Source organism: Glycine max, chromosome 19 (genome assembly GCF_000004515.6).
Source record: "Glycine max cultivar Williams 82 chromosome 19, Glycine_max_v4.0, whole genome shotgun sequence".
Classification (NCBI taxonomy): domain Eukaryota; kingdom Viridiplantae; phylum Streptophyta; class Magnoliopsida; order Fabales; family Fabaceae; genus Glycine; species Glycine max.
Window position 1 is genome coordinate 39,881,985 of NC_038255.2, and position 21,202 is coordinate 39,903,186.

The 21,202-nt window shown below is 31.0% G+C and overlaps 4 protein-coding genes across 5 annotated transcripts; 2 read left to right on the plus strand and 2 right to left on the minus strand.

The window, feature by feature from the left end:
* Positions 1–853: 853 nt before the first annotated feature.
* On the plus strand, positions 854–4,108 carry LOC100816616 (UDP-sulfoquinovose synthase, chloroplastic). The gene is made up of 3 exons (XM_003554094.5): positions 854–1,115; positions 1,824–2,893; positions 3,428–4,108. Exons 2-3 carry the CDS (start codon positions 1,862–1,864, stop codon positions 3,827–3,829), a joined length of 1,434 nt encoding a protein of 477 aa, XP_003554142.1. The 5' UTR covers positions 854–1,115; positions 1,824–1,861; the 3' UTR covers positions 3,830–4,108.
* A 3,822-nt stretch (positions 4,109–7,930) lies between these two features.
* On the minus strand, positions 7,931–11,324 carry LOC100775440 (2-oxoglutarate-dependent dioxygenase AOP3). Of its 2 annotated transcripts, none has more exons than XM_041012531.1 (4): positions 11,187–11,324; positions 10,173–10,594; positions 9,177–9,504; positions 7,931–8,735 (listed from the first exon to the last, which is right to left on the minus strand). In XM_041012531.1, exons 1-4 carry the CDS (start codon positions 11,202–11,204, stop codon positions 8,475–8,477), a joined length of 1,029 nt encoding a protein of 342 aa, XP_040868465.1. In that variant the 5' UTR covers positions 11,205–11,324; the 3' UTR covers positions 7,931–8,474. The 2 variants fall into 2 exon arrangements, with proteins under 2 accessions (XP_040868465.1, XP_025983007.2); XM_026127222.2 differs by having other exon boundaries at positions 11,216–11,307.
* A 2,738-nt stretch (positions 11,325–14,062) lies between these two features.
* LOC100817152 (probable 2-oxoglutarate-dependent dioxygenase AOP1) lies at positions 14,063–16,570 on the plus strand. The gene is made up of 3 exons (XM_003554095.5): positions 14,063–14,551; positions 15,669–15,993; positions 16,098–16,570. The coding sequence occupies exons 1-3, from the start codon at positions 14,187–14,189 to the stop codon at positions 16,338–16,340; spliced, it is 933 nt and encodes a 310-aa protein (XP_003554143.1). The 5' UTR covers positions 14,063–14,186; the 3' UTR covers positions 16,341–16,570.
* A 1,315-nt stretch (positions 16,571–17,885) lies between these two features.
* LOC100817683 (2-oxoglutarate-dependent dioxygenase AOP2) lies at positions 17,886–19,959 on the minus strand. The gene is made up of 3 exons (XM_003554096.5): positions 19,500–19,959; positions 19,046–19,367; positions 17,886–18,341 (listed from the first exon to the last, which is right to left on the minus strand). The coding sequence occupies exons 1-3, from the start codon at positions 19,877–19,879 to the stop codon at positions 18,099–18,101; spliced, it is 945 nt and encodes a 314-aa protein (XP_003554144.1). The 5' UTR covers positions 19,880–19,959; the 3' UTR covers positions 17,886–18,098.
* Between the last annotated feature and the right edge of the window lie 1,243 nt (positions 19,960–21,202).

Genomic DNA, 21,202 nt, shown 5'->3' on the forward strand with positions numbered 1-21,202 from the left:
CATGACCATGAAACTGAATAATGGACTGTTGCACACGAAGGTAGTAATGAAAAAGAATAAAGGAAGATGTTACGTAACAGCAAAAGCATTTAGTTCATAAAAAGATAGTAACCAAACTGAGCCCACAACATAGAGTAAGAAGTTGCTCACCTTGATCAACTGTAGGGAACTTGTAACAGCCATTTCCTTGTCTTCAACAAAATGTGTTCTCAACTTCAGTCCTGACTCAGTTGACTAGTGACTTCACACTTCAAAGTCCAAACATAGTTCGAGACTTACTAGATCAACAACACAAGGTCCTTTTTTTTCTTTTTGGTAAAATCTTGAGCACACAGCTTCCCAATATTTTTGTTTGGGATTTTGCGTAAGATCCTACAAATGCCTGCAATTTACCACTCCCACTATCACATGATAATCATAACGTATTAAGAAGAAAAAAATTATTCAAAAATAATTATTATTTAGTTTTTTAATGTAACATTATTTTTTTATTTATATTTTTTATAATATTGATGATATGAATTAGAAAAACAAAAAATAAATTAATGATGAAAAGATTAATTTTATAAGCTTCTTGTTATCTTTTACTTATTTATTAATTTTTCTTAATTTATGTAAAATAATTTAAGATGTTAAGTATAATGAAGGAATGAAATAGTATTTTAATTTAGAGTATATTTTATTTATGATATTATTTTAATTATATAATTAATATTAACTGACATATTACTATTTTTTAATTAAAAAATTTTTCTTAGTATTTTTAAAATGATTTTAATTTATCACAAAACATATTTCATGTTTTCTACAAGTATTTACGGATAAAACTTATCCAAAGACGCCATAACTTTCAAGCCATGTCTGAAATATATAATAATATTGCAATTGGGCCGGGATAAACCCAATAGCTAGAGACTCTGTAGAGAGTAGAGATTAGATAGAGAGAAGAAGAAGAAAAGGATATTCCTCTTCACCCTTTTTGATTCTCAAACCCAAACACTGCATTTGCAGGGGTTTATCTTTATCTAGAACCAGCATCAGAGTCAAATCCACTTCACTCTTTGAAGTTCCTCTTCACTCTACAGCGACTTCTTCCTTTTTTGAGTTTTCACCAGGTAATCTAATCAATCACTTACCATCTTTTGCAATTTCCATTTTTCTTGCCTTTGGGGTGTCATTTTGCGTTCCATTTTTATACATTTTCAAGTGGGCATGGATTAGTGTCTTGAGGACATGAAAAGGTGGTAACTTGAAGTTCCCTTCATACTAATTTGATACTAACACCCTGATGGTATTTCTGCGTTTTCAATTAACGTGATTATGATCCGTTAATGTTCATTTCTCAATTCCTTTTTTGTTGATTTTAATTCACCATAATTGAGAGCAATAATTTTTATCCACTTTTTCAAAAGTTCAAGGAGATTTGGGAGTGTTTTGGTGAAACATTGATAAATTGAAGTGGTCACTGGTCAGGAATATGGTGTCCAATTCTTTTAGGTCATGAAATATGGGTGATTTGAGCTCTTCAGGGTGATTTGATACCCTAGTCAGTTGGTATTTCTGCCTCTTTCTCAACTTAAATAATTCATATATGTGCTTATCGTCCATTTCTCTAACTGGGTATAGTCCTTGTGTTGATTTTTATGTGTGAAATTTATTTTGTGTTGAAGAATGCTTATGCTTGTGATATTACAAGTCTTTACTCTTGGTTACTTGCTTTTGATTGACATTGTTGGAAATTACATTGATGGGGTCCTTGAATCTAGTATTTTATTATTAATCGAAGCAATGTGCAAGTGACAGGATTTTAATTCTTGTTTCAGGAGTGTTCTTAAAGTAGTTAGAGGATCCTTTGATCGAGATGGCTCAATTGCTATCCTCTTCTTGCTCCTTGACTGTCTGCTCTAGAAATAAACCTTACTTAAAACCCTTTGACAAATGTTCAACACCGTTTTCTATGAAGGTTGCTTGCAATAATTCCAAATCTCCATTTAGAAGGCTTTTCTTGCAAGAACAGAAGCCTAGAAAAGATTCTCTAGTAGTACATGCTGCTGCAGTTTCAACTAGCCAGGGAACCCCAGTTCAAACTAGCTCTAGCGACCCTTTTAAACAACAGCGAGTCATGGTCATTGGTGGAGATGGATACTGTGGTTGGGCAACTGCCCTCCACCTTTCTAACAAGGGTTATGAGGTTGCCATTGTTGACAGCCTTGTTCGGCGCCTTTTTGATCACCAGCTTGGACTGGATTCTCTAACACCAATTTCTTCCATCCAGAATCGCCTTCAGTGTTGGAAATCTCTCACTGGAAAAACTATTGAGCTCTACATCGGTGACATATGTGATTTTGAGTTCTTATCTGAAACCTTCAAGTCATTTGAGCCTGATGCTGTTGTCCACTTTGGGGAACAGCGGTCTGCTCCCTACTCTATGATAGACCGGTCAAGAGCTGTGTATACCCAGCAAAACAATGTTATTGGGACACTGAATGTGCTCTTTGCCATAAAAGAGTTCAGAGAGCAATGTCATCTGGTGAAGCTTGGGACCATGGGTGAATATGGGACACCCAATATAGATATTGAGGAAGGCTATATTACCATTACTCACAATGGAAGGACAGACACTTTGCCATATCCCAAGCAAGCTAGCTCATTCTACCATCTAAGCAAGGTACATGATTCACATAACATAGCTTTCACTTGCAAAGCTTGGGGGATTCGAGCAACTGATCTGAACCAAGGAGTTGTATATGGGGTCAGAACAGATGAGACTGCAATGCATGAAGAGCTGTATAACAGGTTTGATTACGATGGAATATTTGGAACTGCATTGAATCGGTTCTGTGTTCAGGCTGCTGTTGGTCATCCACTTACTGTATATGGTAAAGGAGGCCAGGTAACATACCCATCCTTTTGTTTATTTGTTATTGATAAGAAGAATGACTTTTGATGATTGTTATGGCAAGGACATAAATTTTGTAATATTTCAATCAGGACATGTTTATATTGTGTATTGTCCTGTCTATTGTGTGTATTGTCTATTAGACTACGGGAGAAGAATCAAAGAGCATTGATGGAGCTTCTCTGAGGCATCCCCACATTTTTCTTTGAAACTTAACAGTAACTATATTAAACAAGTCCTGCTTTTTTGATTCTTGGTGACCTCGTGTTGTATCTGTTGCAACTCACTCTAGATATGAGATTTATTAATAATAACTGATATTGGCCCCTACAGTGTTAAATGTTTTATCTCATTGCCTTGTGCACCTCGTTCCATTGAGATTCCAACAGCGCAATTTGATTCTTCTGTTGCTCTATTTTCTTATACTTCTCTTCCTAAATTGGTTGTATTGATCTAACTGTGTGTCTACAGGAGAAACTTTTGAAATTCTCTGATGCTACTTTTTTGTTTGTAATACACTTATTTCAGACTAGGGGCTTCCTTGACATAAGAGATACAGTTCAATGTGTCGAGCTTGCCATCGCAAACCCTGCAAAGCCTGGGGAGTTCCGAGTCTTCAACCAATTCACTGAGCAGTTTTCAGTGAATCAACTTGCCAACCTTGTTACAAAAGCGGGTGAGAAGCTGGGCATTGAGGTGAAAACTATCAATGTTCCTAACCCGAGAGTCGAGGCAGAAGAGCATTACTACAATTGCAAGAACACTAAACTTGTTGATCTGGGACTGAGACCACACTTTCTTTCAGACTCTCTCCTTGATTCACTGCTCAATTTTGCTGTTCAGTACAAAGATCGTGTTGACACAAAACAAATTATGCCTAGTGTGTCTTGGAAGAAAATTGGGGTTAAAACAAAAACTGTTACAGCCTAAGAAGATGGGGGTACATGGCTGCTGGTATAACCGTGTATCCTGCGTGATGTATTGTTAGGTTATGCTGCATTGCCGTGAATATTTAAAATTTCTGTATTATAGGACTTTTTTTCTTACAATCCATCTTTGTGACCCTCCTTATGTAGAGTAGATTTTTGTGCTTCAACTTTTCCACAAGATCCATGTTCAAACCTAGGTACTTGTTTTTTTTGTTCAGTGTTGAGCATTTGGAAGTATATTGTAGGCACGTAATATCAATGTATTTTGTCAAATAAGCAACATGTGAATATGGCAACCAATGATGGTAATTTTATATTTTTAATACATTTTTATACTGAAGTAGTATGAAGACATTCTGGTCTAGGAAGAGGGGCATTGGTTTCAAAAGTTACGAGAAAAGTATATTAGACTGGGTAGTAAAAATTTAGCTCTTTTTTCATGCCCAACATTAATAAGGATGAAGAGAAACATAATCCATGGCGTTTTCTTACCAAATGGATAATGATGGTTGGTTTTCTAGTTTAGGCATCATCTTTTGAGATAATCTTGTTTCAAATACAGTTAGATATTAAATGTTAACACCTTTTCCATGAGTGTATTTATGAGGATATTCCGAAGAGGAAAACTACTAACTTCTATAAAGGCTTCTTTAGAGTAAAGGACTAAATGTGTAATAATAGATCAAAAGAAGAGGTCGATACTTTCAGAAAAAAACTCATTTCTAGAAATATATTCTCATTTATTACAAGTTTTGAAATATAAAAGTACCATAATTTTCGGATAATGTCAAGAGGGACGGAACAAGAAAATACTTTTAGGGGAGGCAAAAATATTATAAGTCATTTGTAAAATATTTATAGTAAGCCTTCTAAAAAAAAGTTTTTGAAATTTATAGTTTTAATTATTTTTTAGTTTAATGTTCATACTGATAATATAAAATAATTTTATATTATCATCTAATCATAATTTATTATTTGAGTTATTTTAAGATAATTATTTTAAAAGTTAATAAACTTATTATATATATAATGGGTGACCATTATTGAATGAGTATGTTACACTTAAGGTCCATAATTTTTATCTTTTTCTTTTATTTATAATTGTAATAACTTTTCTTTTTAGTCTTAATTTTTATCTTTTTTACTTTTATTTATAATTGTAATAACTTTTCTTTTTAGTCTTAGCTTATAGTTTAAAATATTTATTTTGGTATCTATAGTTACACTTTTTTTAGTCTTTTGGTCCTTATCATCAAGTGTTGATTAACACTGTTTGAAACCAACATGTTGTGGCTCATTTAATCCAAAATTAGTTAATCGGTATTAGGCAACTTCACACAACAAGACCAAAAGGGTAAAAAAATGATAACGATAAGAATTAAAATGAAATATTTTGCAACTATAGAGACCTGATAGATAATTAAATCTAGTTTATAAATATCAAATACATAATGGTAATATATTAAATGTTAATTCAAACATTAAAAAAGAAAAACATTGATTTGTTTAGTATAAAAAATTATAATATATATGTCATAAAATGAAAAAGGATACGTGACCGATAAGGGAAAAAACGTATGAACGTTTTTTTGTTTGTGTTAAAGTTGGTTTTATAATTTAAGCTGTATTGATATAAAAGTAATTTGTTTGTATGTTAAAGTTATTCAATAGCTTAATAGTATAATCCTATGGACCTCTCTTTAACTAATTAAGGACTAAAGTAGAACACGAAGAGATAAAAAAAAATACAAAGAAAAGATTCATAGTTAGTCTCAATTCCTACATCATCCAAACACAAGCTTTAAATAAAATAAATGAACGTAGAGATAAAATATTCAAATTAAATTAAATGTTGGACATTAGCTATGGTTTTATTTGTTTACTAGATCAGATTAATTATAACGTTTTGTTTCTATTTTTCTTCAATATCCTGATAAGGTCATGTACTATTATATAATTATTTACATACTGCTATATATACTTATTGATCAATTGGTAGGAAAAATAATTAGGTCCCCTACAACTGGGCAGCTAGCTTTTATCTTCTTTTGTACTCTATAATTCATAGACCGATTAATATTGATTATTAGTTAAGTATATAGCTATTGATCGATCAATTGATATATTTTAGTTTTATTTTTTTTGGATAAGATATTTTAGTTTTATTTTGACAGCAATATGTTAAAATATAATTAATTAACAACAATTTGTTTCATTTTCTGGTCCCAATTTTAGGCGATTATCTTAATGTGTACAATTGGTCCCCTACTGCCGGACAACTTTTAACTTCTACAACCACTCCCGTCTCTTACATATTTTGGAACAAAATTGTTTCACAGCAAAATCGATCATTTTCATTGCAGGAAAAAATCCCTCGTCTCTTTTATATATGTCTGTTTCCGCATTATAATGCAACCTTGCCAAGCCAAGGATATTCCTATCCTAATAAAAATGCTTCTTGTGCATACGCAACAACACATTATATAAGTTGTAGACTTGTAGTATGTTAACAGAATTAACGTGTATATATATATATATATATATATATATATATATATATATATATATACACACACACATAAGATTATTTAACGAGCATATGGAATATTGATAGAGTTATACTATTTGGTACGAGGATTTTTCGTGAAAAACGGTATGAGTCCTTTATGTTAACTATATTTATCTCAACTAATAATATTTTTTTTCAACTTATCCTTAATTGAAATTTGGTATTAAAAATAAAAATAAGTGATTGGAATTAAAATTTCAATTAAATAAATGTTATTTTAGAGATAATAATATTAAATGAGATAAAATTAATTGAAATATTTTTATATTTAAGACAAATAAAATATATTTTTCTTCTTATATTTATATTTGAGACTGAGTGAGTATAATGCTACCTTGCCAGTTCTAGTAGTTTTCAGCAATGAATGGGCTGATTAGAGAAGACTTTTCTTGTTTATAAATGTTTGTCTTCTTATTATTACAAAATTTACTTTTAGCATTATTAGAATAACATCGATTTTATAAAAAAATGATGTAAATCAAAATGTGGTGGCATAATCGTAAATAACATAACTTTGTGAACATCGGTTCTTTAAAAAATCGATGTTAATGTGAGTGTGTTAAACATCGATTTTCTTAAAACTGATGTTAACATGAGTTGGTTAACATCGGTCTTTGAAAAGTCGATGTTAACCAACTCATGTTAATATAACTGATGTTGTATTGTTCTATTTATAATTATTTTTGTACTTTTAGCAGTTCACTCATCTCCTTCACGCTTCGTCTCTCTCATGACTTGTCTCCTTCACAAACCCTTTGTCAGTGTCACTCTCACTCTCGGGGTGCTAAAACCACTATCGCTAGTGTCACTCTCACTCTCGTGGCACTAAAACCACCCTTTGCTCACGGTGAAACCACTGGCGTGTCGCTCACGGTGTTGTCATTGTCGGTCTCACTCTTGCTCACGGTGTAGGTGTCACTGTCACTCTCGCTCTCACGATATAGTTTTTCTCTCAACTTTTTTCGACAGTGAAATCATGGTTCTGGTTATTTTGGTTATTTTCAACAGTGTTTTGGTTGAATTCGATAGTGTTTTTGAAATTGTTTTGGTTGTTCTAATTGTTCATGGTTCTAGTTATTTTGGTTGTTTTCTTACAACGTTTTGGTTGGATTCAACAATGTTTTCAACATTGTTTTGGTTGTTCATGGTTCTGGTTGTTTCCGACAATGTAGGCCTTTTTTTGACAGTGAAATTTTACTTAGGTTCTATTTTGGTTACAGATTTACTTAGGTTATGTTTTGCATGGTTCTGTTCTTCCTTATTATATTAGTTGCATGGAATAAGCTCCTAGATAAGCATGGTGCATAGTCAATTTGTGCATGGATCAGTTAGTGGATTTAGATGGTTTGACAAAATCTACTTAATGTCATGTTTATATTGTAAATGCAGTTTAGAAACGATGGATGAAGATCAATAGAACTGAAAGAAAATGACTAACACAATGATTAAGATTAACAAAAAAATAGAGGAAATGTTCAGCACTGTTCATGTTATGGATTAGGTTAAAAATTTCAACACTATTCTCAAATAAACATGACATGATATAATACATTTACTTATATTAATTTGCTTGTTAAATATAGTCTTATGTAGGTCATTTGTTGCAAGATAGAAGAATGAATTAAAGCTTACTTGACATCTGTTACAGTCTAGTGGCAACATACATTCTGTTACATATAACCAAGATCTGGTGAGCCCAGCTTTACTAGCTGGATGGACAGAACTCAGATAATTTTATGGGCTCACTGGAAATTATCAAGTGACCTTGACTCACTTTGGACAAAGTGTTTTCCTCTTCAGCATCTTCAAAAGCAGCTATGAACCAAAAGTTTATCCTAAATGACACTTCTTGTACCACCAAGTTCTTAACTCGGTCACTTTTAAAGTTCTGCTGACTGAGTATAAAATGACTTGCAATAATTTGATGAGTAATTAAGTACTCCTCTATATGTCAAATTTTAAAATCATATACATATCTAATATGAATTTAGTGTTAAGGCAGCAACCAATTAATTCATACACACAAAAGCAACTCGATCATCACGGTTAACATTAATGTCCTTCTTCTTCGTACACACTATTGTAGGGATGAGATTCCACAGTAGGCTTGGATTCGAGAATAAGGCTCTTTGATTTTCTCTTTGTCATAGAAACGAAGGTATTCATAATGATCGAATATTGGTTTATAACGCAAGGGATGTTGATCGTTAACTAGCTCATCTGGTATACGCATCATCTTATTACCACCAAAAGAAAACAGTCCCATAGAGTATCTGCTTTTCTTTCCATTCATCGTCACTCTGTGTTCACATGGCCGTATCCTGCCATTACTCCACACCTACGCCATGAAAAAATATATATAATGCATCAAAGTTAAATTAAACGAAAAAGTTGATATTATATACTTAATTATTACAACGATATTTAAAATTATCTTTAATTATCCACTTTATGATATTCTTTACGCTTGGCAACTGCAAATAAATTATCTTATCTCCGGCCGCCACTATATTTGGTTATATAATTTCTTAGTTCACTAATGATCTATTATTTTATTTAACGAACAAATAAAAAAACAAAAATTTAAATCAATCAATAATTTAAAGTGTATTAATCAAATTTTTATAAGATACAATTATTACTTCAGTGTTAGATTAAGTATTCAAACCTCAATTGAGCTAGATGGAGGCAAAAGTTACAATTTCTTTAAAATGCATAAAATATATGATATTGTGATATATAGATAATTATAATTAGGGTCGTGTGTATATATACTCACATTGAATGCGTCACCTGCCATAACCACAAACAAGGAAGGTGAAGCATCAATCTCTTTCCATTCCCCATCCTTCAGTTTGATTTCCAAGCCATTCAGATTATTCAGCTGATGTACAATGGATGTGATGGTCAAGTCCGAGTGAGGTTGCAGTCCCAAATCATTTTCATCCATCTGGGGTGTTCTATACTTCATGCATCGAAGTAGATAATCGTTTGATTCTATGAAAGAATCGCATCGTTGCATGTCCACACCATAGCTCTCAAACACCATTCTCTTCGCCATATGGTCTAATTCTCCTAACAACTTAGCATACTCATTGATGCTTTCACTATATGGAAAATTAAACCTCTACTATGAGCAATTAATTGTTCACAATCATATTATATATAAACAAAATATAGCTAGGAAAATAATATATGTCGTTGAAAGAAATAATATTCTCTCTCCTATTTGTTAATTTATTTTAGCCAATATATCTTACTTTTCTATAATTAAGAGGCAAGAAAAGAAATCCCAAAAGAAATGATAAACGTTCTCATTTTCTTTAGGTGTATAAGTAGAAATAGGTAAAAGAAAGAGATTAAAAAATAAATAAAGATAAAAATTGATAGGTGTGATAAATGATGTGATAAGAAATAAAGAGAGATATAATAAGAAAAAATAAATTAAAATAAGAGATGAAAAGGCAGAGTTTACATATGTTAAGTATTTTTTAAAAAAATCATTAATTAGAACAAAATAATATTATATTTTTAGTCATGGATTCATATATAATATATTTTTTGAGATGGACAAAACATTTTAATTGTGATTAAATTTTGAATCAATAATTAATTTTATAATTGACTTAAATAACAGAAACTTGAGGTCTTGTTAGTTGTTACTAATTTTAATAAGAGGAACACAGAATATGAAACACACAAAGAGGATAATGATTTGGATTATCATCATTTTACACATGAAATATATGTGTGCAAATTAAAAAAGGAAACCTACCAGAAACGACCATTCCCCTCCGGCCACATTATGTGGGCGAATTTTTGACACCCTTGTAAGGTCAACGGATCATCAATGCCCACAGATTCATACAAGGGAAGCCACGAGACTTGCCCTAAGTAGCCATGGAAAGGTTTGTCACTAGTCTTTTGCGCTTTTGTCTCCACTGGGAGACCAAAAAACTCTTCCACTGCAAATACAACAGAGTCGCATAGCTCTTTGCCAACTTTATCATAGCGTGCCATGAAAAAACCATTGTTCTCAAGTTCAGTCCTCACAACACTGCACGCTGAGAGCCATGCATCGGTGCCAGGCTTCATGTTTTCGTCGGTGAAGTCCACCACATGAAGTTGAGACTGTGTTTGGGATCCCATGCTGAAAAGAATTTGTGTGTGGAAAGCTAGATGGTGTTGGCTTCCTCCCTTTTATATGATTTTATATATAAAAAAAATTGATTAATAGAAATCAAAGACGAGATTTATAACAATTCACATATTTTATTTAAAAGTTAATTTTTTTATGATTTTATAATGAGTATTTGTTTGTTTTCGAGGCTAAAATTTTAACTTATTTTACTATTTGTGCATAGTAATTAACTTTTGGGTAAAGTGTGTTTGATGTCTTTTAAGATTTATTTTAGTCTCTATATTTTAGAGATAATGATTTTATTTTTTGTATTTTCTGAAATGTAATGAATTTGGTTCGGTCAAAATTCAAATAAAGTATAAGGTTGGGAATGAAACTTACTTCATTTCTTCAATACAAGGATCAAATAAAATTTAACATAGAAGTATTGGATGAAATTTTTATGGTAAGAATGGGATGCAAAATAAATGTATTTAATATCTTAATAATATAAAATAAATTGAAAACTTACTATAAAAGTAGTAGGGGATGAAGTTGGAGGAATTAGAATTATTAGAAAAACAATTATTAATAGATATGTGCAAATATTATGAGTTAAGTTCGTAGCTAACCAATTCACCAAAAAAAAAAAAAAGGTTTGTAGCTAACCAAGATTTTGTTTTTCATCTGACTCTGACCTTCGAATTATGAAGAGCAAACCTCATCTGTATTCATATCTTCGAAAATGTAACATCATCTCGGCAGTTGAGAAAATTATTTTGAAACGTATATTGGTCTCAGCAATTAAATAGTACATACCCCAGGACAACCATATAATTTCACACTTAATAATATGATCTCAGCAAATCAATTCATTAGTTTTGGACATTGACTTTAATCCACAATAATTCATTATTAAAAATGTAATAAAATCTTCCATAAATCTTCTTTCTTAGAAACGACATGATTTATTCTATTCAGATAAATGCTTTGACGTTTTTACAATAAAAATTAGAGAAAGATATTGTCTTTTATTTTATCTTCTTGATAAGAAGGAAAATTTAAAAAATAGCCAAAATACAACATCTAAAGGTGTAAGAAATAAATTATATAGGAGCCAAATTCCATCTTGATATAGCATGCAGGTGTTAATCATGGAAAATTGTATCTATTTCTTGAAAATATTTTTAAGATGGTACAAAAATTTTCACTAAATGATTTTATTAATAAATAAATGTTTAAAATTGATACATAAAATACATTTTCAATTATGAGTTTTTTTAGTCAAACAATTAAGTTCTTAGTTTTCAACTTAATAGAGATTTGTTTATAAACACTTATTTTCATTAAATATTAATTATTTAATACAAATTATGATTATAATTTAAATAAATAGGTCCATTTGAATTATAATAAAGTTGTAATTCATGAGATAATAGAATAACTTTTGTACAAAAGTATTTTTGATTCAGTAATTAGTTTGTAACTAATTTCGATAATAATAAGAAATAGGAAATGAAAAAATAAAGTTTTGAGAAGAAATAGAGATTGAAAAGTAAAGAATTTAGAGATGTGCAATAAAATAAACAAACATGAATTCATATAAGTGAGAAATTAATGGCCTTTATCAATTTCAATGGTAGACATATTAGTGTTTTGAGGAATTAAGTGATTGTGTATCAACTTCTCTTATTACAACATATAAGTTTTATATTTATAGAGTACAAATTATAACTACTCGTAACCTCTACAAACTTTCACTAAATTTTCATCGTCGATGACTTTGGTCTTCGATCTCTATCATTAATGACTTTGTCCTTACTTTTTATCGTTGATGACTTGTATCTTCAATTTTCACCGTTGATGCTTTCTAAATCTTCATTTCTTCTATTAGTGTATAATTAGTCAAAATACTATATTTTGACACTTAGTTAAAACAATCTATTAAAAAACTAATTTTTAATACTTCGTCAAAAATCATTTTTCGATAATTGAAAAATGTCCATGTTAACAATAGTGCTTGGTGGTCAGGGTTTATTTCTATTGGTGGTGCTTATAGTTAGAGGGACGGAGATTGTTTGTCTGTTGCATCATACAAGTGTTAAGCATAATAGTTTGTGTATTTTTTTAGGGTTAAATATACTTTTGGTCCCTAATAAATACATATTTTTTGCATTTGGTCCCTAATAATTTTTTTTTGAATTGAGTCCTTAATATTTCAAAATTTTTACCTTAGGTCCTTGTCGTTAGTTTATAATCCTTAACTACCTATGTGACCGTTAATCGATCACGCAGGCATGCCACATGTGGTGTAACATGTGATGTTTCTTTGACTAGAATTGCACGTGAAAAAAGGTTTTTCAATATAAAAAAAGTACAAAACGACTTTGTTTTGCCCCTTTCTTCTTTCTCTTATTTGTCCTCAATGACCTTCTTCTCCTCCGCCAACATCTTCTCACGTAGCCTATGTTGTCAGGATTGCAAGTCAAATTGTGAACTCACATGATTTCACGATCTTGCTCCCTGCTTTTGAGCTCAATTGTGAGTGTCATTGAGGACAGATAGGAGAAAGAAGAAAGGGGAAAATAACGTCGTTTTTTTTTTTTTAATTTCACGTGTAATCCCAACCAGAGAAAAATCACACGTGACATCACATGTGGTTGGTTAACAGTTACGTAAGTAGTTAACGATTAAAGACTAATGACAAAAATCTAAAGTAAAATTTTTGAAATATTAGAGACTCAATCTGAAAGAAAAATTTATCAAAGAATAAACAAAAAAAATGTATTTATCAGGGATCAAAAACATATTTAAACCTCTTTTTATCAATAGATATTGAACTCAAGAGTTTACAATAATTATGCATATTGTTGAATCAACTTTGCTCAAGAATTATGAACTGTCTTATTGAAGTTTTTTTATTTACGAAAGTCATTGAAGTTCAGTCAATATAAATTGTTGAATAAATTAATTAATATATTCAAGTAATTGAATGAGTCAAAAAGAGAAATAAATGATGTTTGTAGTTTGTGGTTGATAAATCCCATTTCTCTCTTTCACAAGCTAAAAAATAAAGTCCGGACTACTTGTATCAACATAAGGAAACTTATTACGTCTTGATTTTTATGTTACGGCAATATAAAATATTTATATTAACATTTTAAAAATTAGATCGATCTGTGAATTGATGAAAGTATTGATTTACAATTTATTTAGCCAAATGTACTTAAATTGATGATAATTCAATATATAATTAATATTATTTGATATATTAAATAATAAAAATATAATATAAGAAATTAAATTAAATTTTAAACTAATATAAAAAATATATTATACGTTTTTAAAATAAATGTAAATTCAACCCCATCACCAAGTTTTTCACAAAAACTCTAACTGGAAGTTTACGGTCCATAAGATGGATACAACAAATCATCACATTATTGGATCTTATGCAAAACACCAAAGTATCAAATTGTTATGGCCCACACCATTTCTTATTCCATGGCAAATAATAAATGTTTTCTTAGGCGCGCTAATTGTTCGTTATTATATAGTAATAATAATTAATCAAATAACAAACTAAGCTTCAAACTATTCAGTTCATTTCAGGTATCTTTTTCCAAATCTATTAACAAAGTGAAGAGTAATCAGTAGGGGAGAAAAAACATGGGGTCAGAAACCGAATTGAAGCTTCCAATTATTGACTTCTCCATTGAGTACTTGGAGTCCAATTCTGATCAGTGGGAATCAGTGAAATCCCAAGTTCACAAGGCCCTTGTAGAGTATGGTTGCTTTGAGGCTGTGTTTGATAAAGTCCCTTTGGACCTTCGAAAAGCCATTTTTCTTGAAGTGGAAGAGCTGTTTGATCTCCCTTTACAAACCAAACAACGAGTTGTGTCTAGTAAACCATACCATGGTTATGTTGGGCCTCTTCAACTCTATGAGAGCATGGGAATTGATGATGTAGATGTTCATGACAAAGTGGAAAGTTTAATCAAGATCTTATGGCCACAAGGAAAACCAGGTTTTAGGTATGCATTAGAAATGAAGCTTTTATAGTTTATTATTTGTAATTAGGTTTAATGGCATATTTTATCACATAATTTTTATAATTTTGTGAATTTTATCATCCTATTATTCAATTTTCTCACATTTCACCATTCTATTAGGTTTCCGTCCAAAATTGAAGGTAATTAAGTGCTAAATCATGAAACGGTTACAAACTCGTTTATTTGGTAGAAATGTTGAGTTAATTTTATACTTTTTAGATAACAATTACAATTTTTTGTTGCCTCAGCTATATGAAAATTGTTCGTTGCCTTATCTTTAGTTTATGTTTCATGTTATAGTGAACTCGATTTCTGAAAAATTATACTAGAATCTGTAAAATTTTATTGAGACAACATTTTATAATTAAAAAAATCTGTAAAAACATTTTTTAAACAAGTTCTGCGAAAGGCAATTTTAGGATTTAAAACCAGGTGTCTTTGATAAGGACAACGAACAACACTGAGGGAAAATAATGCTTCATAGAGAAGAAAGTAAAATTTGACAAGAAAGAAGACAAGCCTTAACCAAAAATGGGAATGGGGGAGAAGCCTTAATGGAGTGATAAATTTTGAGAAAATTTGAAATTTCAGTACTAAAATTTGCAAAATTATAAAAAATCAATGATAAAATATGCAATTAAACCTTATAATTATATTTGAACATAAACAATTATAAATCTTATCATATGAAACAAAACAACTTTTGCCATTATAACAACCTTATAATTATATTTGAACATAAGAACAATTATAAATCTTATCACATCAATTACCTGCTGAAACATAAAAACTTTTGCCATTATAACAAGTCTAACAACGAAAAAACAATTAGTTTAAATACTCATTTAGTTACATATACTTACTCATTCCTTATGGTTTGGTCCTTGCATCTATAATATATTAGTTTTAGTCTCTAAAGATGCAATTTTTAATCTGTTGGAATTCCTACAATTTTGGAATAATAGAGACTAAAATGGATTAAAAAATATAAGTGTAGGGACCAAAACATAACATTGTATATGTATAAGCATCAAATAAGTAATTAAAAATATATATTTTAGAACACCTTTGACCCCTTTTCTTGTTAATTATTTGGCAGCAAAAATCTACAATCCTTCACAGAGCAAGTGACAAGGTTGGATCAGATTATTAGGAAGATGATTTTAGAGAGTTTAGGTATTGAAAAATATATGGACGAGCACATGAACTCAACAAATTACCTTGCACGGCTTATGAAGTACCAAGGCCCTCAAACTAATGAAGCAAAAGTTGGCATAAGAGAGCACACGGATAAGAACATATTGACCACATTGTGTCAAAATCAAATTGATGGTTTAGAGGTACAGACCAAAAGTGGAGAGTGGATCAAATGCAAGCCCTCAACACCAAATAGTTTCGTTGTTGTCACCGGGGACACACTTTATGTAATTAATTTCTAAATGCATTCAGAAATTGATTTTATATAAAAAAAAATGTGACACTGAATAAATTGATGATTAATGCAAGGGCATAATGAAATGTGATGCAGGCATGGACAAATGGGAGGGTGCATACGCCGGCTCATCGAGTGATGATGAGTGGAAATGAGACAAGGTTCTCTATTGGATTGTTTACAGTTCCAAAACCAGGGTTCATAATAAAGGCTCCAGATGAGCTTGTGACAGAGGAGCACCCTTTGCTTTTCAAGCCCTTTGTCCAGAGTGAGTTCATGAAGTTTCTTCGCTCTTCTGAGAGTACCAAAAATGCCCTGAAGGTTTATTGTGGAGTCTGAGATTTTATTCAGATGACACTAGTGCTCCCTCTACACAATCCCTTTTGGATTTTTCATAAAAGTGTGTAATATTTGAATAAAGTTTGCAATATGGTGTGAGTATGTATGAACCTTTCTTCTCCAATTCATATGGACAGAGATTGTGAGTTTTGTATTGTTCAAACTCAGGAAGAGAGTTTGTTTTAGAGTAAGGTTAAATTAAAAGTAAGAAAAAGAATTTAATCAAGGCACGTATGATTTGGTTGTATCACATGGACAAACACAAAGCCGAAGGCCAAATTAAACTTTAAATAGAACTAGACAAGACATGGAGATCATGTAGTCCTAAAGTTGAAACCTAAACTAAATAACCTACCACTAGTAGGCATAGATCATAGAGTTGTAAGTAACATAAACGAATTAAGAAACTGAAGCCCCAAAAATTATCAAAATGACCAAAATATCTTTATGATGGGAAGCATAGTATTAACTAAAATAAGTCTGCAAGTTCTCAAAGTTCCTCTGCTGCATGGTTTTTCTCTCCAATGAATATCACTTTAGCCTCCTTGATAATTTAAAAAAAAAATCAATTTAGCCTCCTTATTGTTGAAGGAGGAAATACTGATATAAAGACAAACGGCTTTCTCACTCACAAGGTTAGATTTTTTAGGAGTGAGAAAATACTGATTGGAGTATTTTATTCTTTGGATAGGTATGAATCATGCACTGAAGTAACATCTACATTTTCTCTTCACTACCTATTTTTCATATTCTTGTAATAGTTTGTATAAAGTTCTAACTTCAAACTTCATTACCATCATTATACACTTAAAAAGAGTGAGGTACAAGAATTGTTTTCTTAATAAAAGGTAAAGTCGAGCTCAAGATATGATTCATTGTTTTCAATTTTTTTCCTGGACAAATATAGTCACTTTAGTGTCATTGATTTTCACTAAAGCAAAATACTGCTTTTCTATTCCATATTTTGTCTAATCCAAATGCTTAGTTTATTTAGACATGTACCAACTTGCTTATTAAGATGTGCTAAAGGATGGACAGAATCAATCTATCCAACTTCTCCCTTTGTTTTTTTGGCGAATCAATCAAACTTTGGACCACAACCTATGCAGTTTTGTCTTATATGTATTATATTCATAATTTCAAAATTTTCTCACTTATTTCTTTTACATATTGAAAACTCTATCCATTCAAGTTAGAGCACAATAGAAAATATTCACACATCAATTCAGTTTATAGCACATGCCTCTCTCTGGGCAATGGGGTACGATAATAAATATGGTTCAAACCTTAACATTTATGAATATGTTTAAACTAAATGTCATAGCACTTTAAAAAAATCAGAACCCTGTTTCTGTGATTGGGAATTGCTAATTCATGAGCCACTGTTAGAAACTATTGGGATAAATGTTGCTCAAATAAAACACACAAAGTACAAGAGAATGCTCCCATCCAAGTCACAACAAATGGTGCTTTTCATTCTTGCCTCAGTTGCCTGTGGCAATTGACTAGGGATGAACACAAAAACTAAAGAGAAATATTCCATTTCCATGGGTAAATTTTTATTCATTTAAGTACTATCACAACATATACTACATAACCACAAACTTCTTTCATATACATAACTAGAAGCTGTAGAAATTTAGATTTTATTCCACAAACATAGCACAACATACCAACACACACATTCAACTTCTGATATATTCATCATCATAGAAACCACACAAAGACTTTTTTCATATCAAACATATTTTGTACACCTCAAATACCGCAGTATGCCTTGATCCTAGAAGCAGATTTTACAGCTTCTTCTGTGAGGAAGAAACGAAGATATCCATAATGGTCAAATGGTTTATAACGAAGAGGATGTTCCTCATCCACTAATTCTTCCTCTGGTTCCATCACCTTACCAGCATATGAAAGTAGCCCCAAACAGTATCTGTCTACCTTTGAATTCATGAATACTTGGTGTACACAACCCCGTATTCTGTCATTACTCCATACCTGCAAATTGAGATTTTTAATGGAAGAACTATCATTCAATGATATTCATAGTATGACATTTTTTTGTCAATCATGTATATGTTTGGTTAACGGGGATAATAATCAATTGCTAATGCATTAGTCAAACATTTTACACAAAATTAATAGAGTTTAATATGCATGTACTCTTAAGTTTTACTTTGTTAGTCAATTAAAAATTATCTTTCATGACTTCTAAGATAACTATTATAAAAGTCAATAAATATATGGTATACGACGATTTAAGATTAGATGACATTATAAAAAAAAATTATTTTGTGAGTGCATGTATTACTTATTCATATTAATGAAAAAGTTTATGCATCCCAACAGGTAGTATACAAACAAAAAAGTACTATGATTTCATAATAATTTGTATCATTCAGAGTCTTTTTTTAAAAAAAAAAATCATAACTATTATAAATAACAGAACAGTTACAAAGGCATATATAAAATTTAGTGTAGGGATCACCTATGAATATAGCTAGGACTTCGAAGATTGCATTAAATATAGACGACAGATAATGAAGTTAGTTTAAAGTTTCGCAAAAATATAAACTAAAGTAAACACAACCTGAAAATATAGACAAAAACTAATTAATCATATCTGTTATTGCTAAATATTTCTCAGAGAGCATTACTGTGTACACATTCAGTAAAAAGTCAGAAGATGAAAAACACACTACCATGAATGCATCACCAGCCAAGACAGCAAACATGTTGGGTGAGGCATCAACCTTGAACCACTCTCCATCTTTCAATTGAATTTCTAAGCCATTTAACTTCTGATTCAATATAGTTAGGAAGCCAGAATCTGTATGTGGATGCACTCCTAAGTTGGTCTCACCCCCCTTAGATGTTCTGTATTTGTAGCATCTAAGAATATAATCGGTTGATTCAAGCAAAGACTCAAATTTCTTATTGTCCAATTCATAGCTCTCAAACACCATTCTCTTAACAAGATAATCCAGTTCCACCACTTTCTTTGCATAGGAATTCACACTTTCACTAAAAAAGAAAACAAAAAAAAAAGTGTTATCAACAAATGCGATGCAACCGCGACCGGTATTTAAAACCTTACTATAAAGTGTATTCATAAGTTCAATAGTAAAATAGGAAAGGGTTAATTAATTTAATAACCTGAATTGGTCATTCCCTTGTGGCCACATAATATTTGTGTACTCGTGACAATCTTTATCATTCAACGGATTGGCGATGGCCATGGATTCATACAAAGGAATATCAGGGCGTTGCCCTGCATAGCTATAGATAGGTTTATCAGTGGTGTGTTGCATTTTGGTTTCTAATGGAAGATCAAAGAGTTGTTCCATTGCAGAGAAGACAGAGTCATAGAGCAGTGGATCAACCTTGTTGTAGAGTGCTAGAAATCCACCGTGATCCTCTAATGCACCCCTCACAACATCACAAGCGGAAACCCATGTGTCAGTACCAGGTTTGAGGTTTTCATCACAGAAATCAACAACAGGTAGAGGAAGTTGACACTCTCTTTCTGACCCCATGATGCTACTTCCCAATTTTTGCTCCCTCGTTTTACCAAAAAGCTGTTTGGATTCTGATACTGGAAAACTTGTGTATTTATATTTGATATGTGTTGTCATATAAGTTTATGTAGAATACACGTATCTGCATGAGACAATTCTGTTTGAATCACATCAGTCATTATGAGCGGTCAAATTTTCTTTCTGATTATTTAAAATAATTGCATATCTAATATTCAAATTCGAGCCACTTATTAAACTGGAACAATGAGAATAACCTTGTGCTAGTTAATTCATGTGATCGGTGCAGTGGTATACTTGTCTATGGTTGAAGGTACCAATGCTAAATTATTATTGTGATAATTTAGAAGAATGTTTTAAAAATTAAGTTTAAAAAAAATGTTATGTGACAATTAGAGGAGAACTATTGGTAGATAGATATTGAATTAAAAACATAGTCGAAAATACAAACTACCCAATGATTAATAAAAAAAAATTCATAAATATTTTCAAGTAATAAGGTAGTTATTATTGCAAGCATGTTGTTATTGATACAAACATCTACTACTCTCTTTAAACCATACTAAGTGGAATACAGAAACCTCTTTACACCAAGTAATCTGGTTCCTGCATAGGACAAAGAGAGTTTTTGGTTGAGATTGAAGGGAAGGGTGGAGTCTCATGCATTAAATCTTCTAGTTTAAGACAAAAATGAATTGTTCAGTTGAGGTTAAAAGGAAAAGACAATGGAAGGTAGATTGATTGCTTCCTTGCCCCCATATGTATTTGTTTTCAAAATTAAAAAAAAATATTTTCTTCTGACAATTTGGCTGGTGTAATGGTGACAGCGTGGCTGAATTATTCTCCAATAATGACTACAATTGCTTCCTTTTTCTATTAGCCGTACAACCAATATAAAAATTTCGTAATTTATTTTCCAATGACACGGTTAAACATATCTTGACAAAAGAAATTCGAATATTCTTGTTTAATGGCAACCATGACGATCGATAGTTAAGAATAAGAAAATCCATAAATTAAAGAAAAATACTAGTTATACATTTTTAAATATTTTAATATAATAGATAACTCTCTTATGGAAGGTCATTATATAGAGAGAGAAGAGAGAGATCAATGGATCAATTGACAATATTAGATGTCAAATTCTTAGACTTACACTACTTAATAACTTTTTAAAAAATAAGAAATTAACGATTTCAATTGTTTAATTATTTGATTTTGTTTAATTAAATTATAATTTTGATTCCCTTTTAGTTCTTGATAATCCACAATTTTGGTTCTGTACTTTTTCAAGGATTTTAGTCTCTTAAATTTTAGAAAATT

Coding starts and splice junctions, on each gene's coding strand:
- LOC100816616 (XM_003554094.5), top strand. CDS start 1,862: ATGGCTCAATTGCTATCCTCTTCTTGCTCCTTGACTGTCTGCTCTAGA. Junction 2,894..3,427: donor TATATGGTAAAGGAGGCCAG/GTAACATACCCA, acceptor CACTTATTTCAG/ACTAGGGGCTTCCTTGACAT.
- LOC100817683 (XM_003554096.5), bottom strand. CDS start 19,879: ATGGGGTCAGAAAGAGAGTGTCAACTTCCTCTACCTGTTGTTGATTTC. Junction 19,368..19,499: donor CAAGGGAATGACCAATTCAG/GTTATTAAATTA, acceptor TTTCTTTTTTAG/TGAAAGTGTGAATTCCTATG. Junction 18,342..19,045: donor TGGCTGGTGATGCATTCATG/GTAGTGTGTTTT, acceptor CTCAATTTGCAG/GTATGGAGTAATGACAGAAT.
- LOC100817152 (XM_003554095.5), top strand. CDS start 14,187: ATGGGGTCAGAAACCGAATTGAAGCTTCCAATTATTGACTTCTCCATT. Junction 14,552..15,668: donor CAAGGAAAACCAGGTTTTAG/GTATGCATTAGA, acceptor ATTATTTGGCAG/CAAAAATCTACAATCCTTCA. Junction 15,994..16,097: donor TCACCGGGGACACACTTTAT/GTAATTAATTTC, acceptor AATGTGATGCAG/GCATGGACAAATGGGAGGGT.
- LOC100775440 (XM_026127222.2), bottom strand. CDS start 11,242: ATGAGGTTTGCTCTTCATAATTCGAAG. Junction 9,505..10,172: donor GAGGGGAATGGTCGTTTCTG/GTAGGTTTCCTT, acceptor TTTTCCATATAG/TGAAAGCATCAATGAGTATG. Junction 8,736..9,176: donor TGGCAGGTGACGCATTCAAT/GTGAGTATATAT, acceptor TTCATGGCGTAG/GTGTGGAGTAATGGCAGGAT.